The 8075-nt window shown below is 41.2% G+C and overlaps 1 protein-coding gene across 1 annotated transcript in view; it reads left to right on the top strand.

Annotated features, from left to right (window-relative positions):
• The first annotated feature begins 2797 nt into the window (after positions 1 to 2797).
• Positions 2798 to 8075, top strand: part of CCDC73 (coiled-coil domain containing 73) — a 65976-nt gene continuing 60698 nt past the window's right edge. The window contains exon 1 of the mRNA XM_034768758.1: positions 2798 to 2829. Within this exon, the coding sequence (XP_034624649.1) occupies positions 2827 to 2829 (3 nt within the window). The 5' untranslated portion in view covers positions 2798 to 2826. The remainder of the gene's footprint in view (positions 2830 to 8075) is intronic.

The following is an 8075-nucleotide window of genomic DNA, read 5'->3' as shown; positions in this document are numbered from 1 at the left end:
TAGGTATAACAGTGCATGTAGAGTTCAGTCTCTGCATTTGGCAAGTTCTATAGTGTGCAGGGCTTAAGGGAGCAGGAGGTCACAACAGTGTCTGTAAGCCACCTTTTTGTTGCCCTGAGTTGTACCCATTTCAGCCCCTGGCATGAGTTAGAGCAGCCTCAGCTGCCCACAAGCAGATTCAGGAATTAGAGGAGAGGGGAAAGACAGGAAGGTAGAATGCAGTGTGGGAGGATGAGGGAGAACGAAGGAGAGAGCTGGGGAGTGTGTGGGGGGAAGGAACAGGGTGGATAAACCAGAGAGGCAGGGAAAGATAGGGCAAAGAGACAAAGCAGGAGGAAAAAGGGAAAGAATGGAGAAGAAGTTTCCAAAGTCAGCTGTGGGATCCTCAGTATGAATTCTTAAATATTATAGGTCTGCATTCTTTTCTTTAAAGTAAAATTTCTGCTCAAGATTATAATTTTGCACTCTTAGTTTTTAAATCACTTTCTTAAATTGTCAGAATTCCACCTTAAATTGATTCATTGTTCTCTAGGCTTCCTTCTAAAAAAACCCCACATTTTTGCACAAGGTCTACATAAACAAGACTCTTGGTTATTATATTTTTTCTTTAAAAAGAAGAACAGGAGTACTTGTGGCACCTTAGAGACTAACAAATTTATTAGAGCATAAGCTTTCGTGGACTACAGCCCACTTCTTCGGATGCATATAGAATGGAACATATATTGAGGAGATATATATACACACATACAGAGAGCATAAACAGGTGGGAGTTGTCTTACCAACTCTGAGAGGCCAATTAATTAAGAGAAAAAAAACTTTTGAAGTGATAATCAAGATAGCCCAGTACAGACAGTTTGATAAGAAGTGTGAGCATACTTACAAGGGGAGATAGAATCAATGTTTGTAATGGCTCAGCCATTCCCAGTCCTTATTCAAACCGGAGTTGATTGTGTCTAGTTTGCATATCAATTCTAGCTTTGTATCCCTGATTGTACTTGAGGGTCACCTCTTATTTGCAACCTTCACTTGAGACTGCATGTTGTGGCCAGCCACCAGTCTTAATTGGCTATGAGTATTGTTGTTGAATGAAATTAGGTACTTCTTTCCCAATGGGCTGAACTCATTTCCATTACAACATTACCAGATGGAGATATTGGAAATTTAACACTGATCTTTCACATGCTGGTCTGGGTTCATCAATACCAAGGGGATAGGTGTCTTATTAATACCTTAGCTAGATAGACAAAGCACTCTAGGACACTACTAGCTGAACTGAAACTTGAATGCAAAATTTTAGTGCAAAGCAAGTTTTTATATTCAAGTGATAAATCTCTCATAATATGAATTAAAAATTGAAACAATGCCAGTCTCTTAACAACAGAAACACTAGTGAATGCCTCTGTTGATGGATTAAAGTGTACAAGATTCAAGAATTGCAACTAAAGTTCCAGTTATTGATTTTATGGATGGTAATCTTTGAGATCTAAGATCTTCCAGGTCTAAAGTCCATAGTTAGTTGGTAAATCTCACACTATTGCAAAGTTTTTGTATATCCAAAAACAGTATTTAATTTTTAGGATTGTACATTCATATATTCAAAGGTTCAGGATAGTGGCTATACACCTAAACATTTGATCACTGCAAATGATACTAACATGTGCTGGCAGTATAATAATGCTATAGTTAAAGGTATTAAAATATCACTAATATTTGTATACTCTATGAGATAAAAGATAAGGGATCAAATGTTTCTAATCTTACTCAGGGATTACTTGACTCAAGATTCTCATTGACACTGGTGACTTTGCAGTGGCTATTACTGGAGTGGAAAGTATTATATTAATGACTTCAAATGGGAATTTTTCATTAATAAGAAACACAAGAGTTGTACTAAAATGTCTTTATTTTTCAGACATTTATAATAGCTATTTATCTATTTGTTCTGAGTAGAGAACAGGTTCTAAGTTCCTCTAAGACTCAGAGATTACTCCAATTTCTACTTCTTCTTTCTCCCCTGTTTCTTGCAAAGGCCCTACATGAAGGTGATCTTTCCTCTAGTGAAGGTTGGTTATAGCTCCCTCCAAAGTCTATGCTGATGGTGGGGGAGAAATGTATATCACCTTTTAGCACCCCTACCACCTGTTGACTTATGAATAAAGTATGGTGTACAGAACTTAAACTTGGATCCCCTCGTTTTAATTTAATACATAAAGATTTTCTCCTACTCCTTTTGAAATCAATAGGAATTTTGCCATTGCCTTAGTTGAAAATTGGACTGAGATCTAATTTATTTCTAATAAAATATGGTGTAAAACAACTATATTAAAGTAATTACAAACCATGAAAAAGTTTCACAGGCACCAGTAGTTGACATTTTCACATTTGGTCATCAAACCTGGTCTTTAATTCTTGTAAATATATTAAAAAATGTACTAATAAAATATTGTGTTGATCTATATTATGTTAAAAATTATTAAAATAATATGTATGTCATAATACACATTTATGCTCTTTTACATTAATTTGTTTGCATTAGAATTTCACTGATTTCTTTTGCATTCTTTAGATATTTAAATAAGTGCAATGTTATAATCTTAGTCTTACAATAAAAGAACCATTACAGTAAATGAACCAAAAAAAAAAGGTATTACTGCATTGGGATGAACAAAATCTTCAATACACATTGAAAATATAAACAAAATATTTAATATGTATGCCTTCTTCAGTAAAGATTGGTAAAGAAAAATTATACTGTAACATTAACTGTGTAGCTTTTTTGTGTTTTTACAGATTTCAAAATACACTTTACAGAAGAAATTGAATGAAATGGTAAGAAACTACAAAAACTGTAGATGACTATAGATGAAAGAGACCAAAAATTTTTGCAATGACAAAATGATGACAGATTGGGAGGGTTGTAATGAAAATACTGACAGAATTTTAGAAATAAGCTATGAAAAGTAACTGTTTAGACCTAGCTAAAAGAAAGAGGTCACATCATCTTGTTATATGTAAAATACTTCAGTTTTTTCTCTTCCTTTTACTATATTCTGACAATTGCAGAATTGTTTATAAAAACCTTTAATTTAATATTTGGAATATTTTTTTCTAAAATTGAAATATTCCTTAGTTTGTAGAGCATATGTAGTTTAACTTTTGCTTATTAGAGCCAGCGAAGATTTTTTTTACAGAACATAAAAAGAATAACGATATTACATTATCCTTAAAATTATAAGGCATGGCCTGGAGTTGGCTGCATTAGGATGGAATAGTCAGGGACAATGATATGTCTAAAAGTTAATACGTTAGCAAACAGAATGACATGGGGGGTGGGAGTTAGAATTATTTTTAATATTAATTCCCCAGCAGAGTTTAGATTTGATCCAAGGAGACAAAAATAAGAGGAGAGACAATTTACTCCCTCAGACATTGAATATAGAGTGACAGTTTAGACACTCTGAATCCTGTTGTGTGTTTTAGGAAGTGAAAGAGCGAGCTGCAGAAACATTGCTAAGCTTGATTGAATAGAAGCTGTGAAAATTCTGTTGCTGCTCAACTGGAAAGAATAAAGATAATATTGTCAGACCATTATAAACTGTGATTTTAATTAAGAAGCTCAAAAACTAGAGTCCAGTTTAGCTTTAAGTACCATGACATTTGTACTGAAAGTCATCTTCAACGCTACAGTGGTTTTACACAAAATGTGGTGAAATTGAATAATGTGTCCTTTGACCTGGGAGATAAGGCTACAAGTTAAAGATCAAAGGCAACATAAAATGTGTTTTGTCTTATTTCACTTTTAACTTGCATTTGTTGTTAAACAAGTACTTGTAATCTGAAAAATGTTAAAATATACAAAATTATTGAATTTATATTTATATCCCTTCAAGTACTGTCTTTTACTGAGCTCCCATGTTCCGTCTTCCATATGAAAGAGAATAATATTTAAATTACAACACTTTTTGTCTGCAAACTAGAGGTGTATTTACGCCTCCTAATGAAATGTTGCTTCTTTATATATCCTTGTATTTTATGTTGTGTGTGTAAAAATGTGTATATTATATATACACACAGACTCATAATCATTAAATAATTGTCTTCGGATGCCTTGGAAACACTCAAACACTACAGTGCTGATACACTGTAAGAACCTGGATGAATAAATAGGTACTCGTAATAATTTCCTAGAAATATGTGGGAAAACATGTTAGAAACCCCTTTTTTGAACATGTCCCTACCTTCTGTAATTCAGATTTTCTTAGCTCTATTCATAATAGGTGCTCAGAATCTATGATGATAGGGACCAGATAAGGAGGTAAATAGAAGTTCCATTATCTATCTATCTGTGTAGCAATGCAATAATGTATTTTAGATTGGGTCAGGTTCTGACAGCTTTACTCCTTGAGCAGTCCTGTTGAAATCAAAGAGATTCTGAGAGAATAAAGATGATAGATTTGTAGCCATTGTGAGTGATAGTGGCCAGTCCAGGGACTTTGAGATTATGATGTAGAAAATAGATAAACAAAGAGCTCTTAGAAATTCCAAGGCATTAGTTATTTGATGCTCATTTATATGACAGATTATTTCCTTCTTTATATTTCTGTTAAAGAAGGGTCAAATTCTGCCCTGGCTAGTGCATTGAAAATTAGCAGAAACAATGCCTAATTCATATTCTGTACCTTAGAAAACCTGCCAGCCAGGATAGCAACATTTGCTTCTGCTAGGGACTGGATGTACCATCTTGGGCTTGTGCACTCTTTAACCTGTAAAACTGCAATCTTCACACATTCTGTGCACACCATACGTAATCACGTTGTGCAATCAAGTTGGGTTTGGGAATCAAGGTTGCTGTGGGTTGTTATCCATTTATGATACTGTTGTATAAATTATGTTGGAATTTTTAACCAACAGGGCAAAAATTTTGTTTTTGTATCTGAAAAAGATTTTAGAAAACTTTTTAAATATTAATAGAAAATTTTAATGTCATTCCCTCCTGTTTCAATGAAAACAAGGGCCCCGATTCCCCAGTGCAGTATCCTAGTTTTTATACCTGTGGATTCTAGTCCGTGGGAAGATCAAGACAGTACTGGTGATGATAGTGTAGGCTTGGTGAAAGTGGCTCCTGTGCCATGCCTTCTCCCTGTAGCTGACATAGAGCCAAGAGGGCATGATTGGGGAAAGAGGTCATGGCCATGTCTTCCCCTTAACCTTGCTGATCCTTAGCAGCCATTATCAGTCCCTTGGCAATTAATGTAATTTAGTGTGTTCTGATGCTGGATTGGCACAGAATAGACTCAAGGTGAGCTTTTTATCATCTTTGTGCTTCCTCCCCAGCCTGCACTGCATTATCCTCAATTATAACTGAGGATCTGTGCTAAGGTTTTTAGGTTTTTCCCCCCTGAAACTTTTCCCTATAGTATCTGAAACATGATGCTATGCATGAGAACCAAGGAGGGATATTATATGTAAAGTAATCAGTCTAGTTTCACTCTTTCTAAGTTGAGTGTTATGAAAACAGTAAACACTCTAATTTGAGAAAAATAAATTCTATTTTATAAACTGTTTCATTTTTAATAATCTAAAATATTAGGGACACACTTAAGGAATTTTTATATGAATATGATTTTTATCTTGGCAGTCTCAACATTTTTAGGAATTCATCCACAACTGTTCATGGCTGAAAAACAGAAAAACTTGTTCTGGACCGCATTAATTTTTTTTTAAAAGATTGACTTTAGGGGGAAAAAATGTGAAGGGACTATTGTATGGGCCAAAATTTCCTGCTTTGATTTCCTGCTTTTGATTTATGCGGAGAAAATTATTTCTCCGCATAATTTCCACATCATCTTGCCTCAAGTCTCCTACAGTAATAACTTCTCCATCTCCCTGGTACTCTCAGTTCCCAATTACCACCTTCAGCCTCATGATATATATCTGACTACTAGTGTCTCCATTCCCAGCATATTCTCAGATCTGAGCACTTCATCTTGTGTCTTCCCCCAAGCAAGCTACCTGGCCCTGAGCTATTTCCCTGGACTAATTCCATCAAGAAATCACTCTGTTTCATCAAACAACATGGCCACAACCAATTCTACTCCCCATCCCAGCTTATCTTTATTTCAGGTGAAGGGCACTGTAGTTATCCTTCCACATGGAGTATCAGACTGTAGGACGGAGAAGTAAGATTCTTCTTCGAGTGCTTGCTCATATCCATTCCATTAGGTGTGCGCGCGCCGCGTGCACGATCGTCGGAGAATTTTCTACCCTAGCAACACCGGCGGGTCGGCTGTGGAGCCCCCTAGAGTGGCGCCTTCATGGCGCTGAATATATACCCCAGCCGACCCGGCGCCCCCTCAGTTCCTTCTTACCGCCCCTGACGATCGTTGGAACTGTGGAGCGCGGCGTAGCTGTTCTCCACTCTCCCTAGCTTATCCAGTTATTCATAGTTATAGTTATAGTTCTAGTTGTTTATAGTTCAATAGTTGGTTATTCACTTGTTTATAGTTGTTATATAGTTGAAGGGGATTAAAGGGGGTATCTCCCCCTTTTTTCCCCCGGCCGCGTGGCCGGGCTCATGCCCAAGGCTCCCGGCTTCAAACAGTGCGCCTCCTGCGCTAAGCCTATGCCTACAAGCGACCCGCACGACTCGTGTCTGAAGTGCCTGGGAGAGTCCCATCAAACAGATAAGTGCAAGATCTGTAAGGCCTTCAAACCGAGGACCAAGAAGGAGCGGGACTTTCGACTCCGGCAACTCCTTATGGAGGCGGCACTTAGCCCGGACGCTCCATCGGCGCGTCAGGCCCCGGCACCTAGCACCTCGGTGCGCAGTGCCCCGGCGGCACCGACCATGCCGACCACGTCGGACAAGCCTCCACGGCACCGGACTTCATCGGCACCGCACTCACAGCAAGTGCCTCGGCGCCGTTCATTATCCCCGGGACATAAAAAATCCCACAAGGCGGGGACCTCAGTGCCGAAGACGCCGGCTCCCCCGGTGCCGGGGGTAGAGCCGTGTCCATCTGTGGAGCACCGAAAACAGGTGCCTCCAGCACCGTCGACTCCGGCTCCGAGGCCGTTGAGTCCAGTGCAGACAGAGTCACCACCGAGACCGGCGGTGATACAGTGCCTCCCGTCGACACCGGAGACCTTTGCGACGGCGAGAGACTTGATCGCCCTCACGGAGCCGGCACCGCCCCAACCACCGGCACAGTCGGCACCGTTGACTCGCCCGGTCCAATCTAGGGGAAAACCTGCCTTGATGCGCCCTCCATCGCAGGGGCTGGAACCACGGCACCGGTCCAGGTCCCGAAGCAGGTCCCCACGCCGCTCGCAGTCCCGGCGCCGGATATCACCTCGGCACCGGTCGTACTCGCGGCCAAGATCATCGCGGCACCGCTCTACATCTCGGCACCGTTATGATCATCGGCACCGATCAACGTCGAGACGTAGCTCTCGGCACCGGTACGATCGACGTTCGACGTCGAGAGGCCGCTCCCGGCACCGGGCCTACTCCAGGTCATCGTCTCGATCCAGGTCCGACTCCCGGCACCGGCGAGGTCATCGGCACCGATCGCGATCTCGGCACCGATCGCCGGCACCGCGTAGAGATAGATCATCTCTAGACCGGCACCGTACGGCACCGTATCCCACGGGATTCGTCTCGGCGCAGTCGGCACCGCCATGGCCATCGAGATCGGTGTCTCGCTCCTCTGAGGACTTGTCAAGATCGGCATACCCCCCTCAGGGGCAAACCAGGGAGCAAGATTTAGGCCATTGGCAAGAGGGAGCAGAGGACCCTGACCATGGCCCATCTCACTGGTCGTTCTGGACCCCGTGGGCATACCACCAGGCGCAAGGGGCTCCAACAACCTCTCGCTCGGGTCACTCTGATTCAAGAGCCCCAGAGTCCACCATCTCTCGCCCTCCTCCAGGGGGCATGGAGGCCTCTGTGTCTGCACCACCTGACGTCCCAGACCCAAGGGCAGGTGATGCTCCGACCCAGGAACAGGGAGACCAGGATCCTCCCTCGGATCCCCTACCACCAGAGGCATCTTCCTCTTCCTCTCCGGATGAGG

Source organism: Trachemys scripta, chromosome 4 (assembly GCF_013100865.1).
Source record: "Trachemys scripta elegans isolate TJP31775 chromosome 4, CAS_Tse_1.0, whole genome shotgun sequence".
NCBI lineage: Eukaryota > Metazoa > Chordata > Testudines > Emydidae > Trachemys > Trachemys scripta.
The sequence above is the reverse complement of the archived record's forward strand: the minus strand, read 5'-3'. Positions and strand labels throughout refer to the sequence as shown.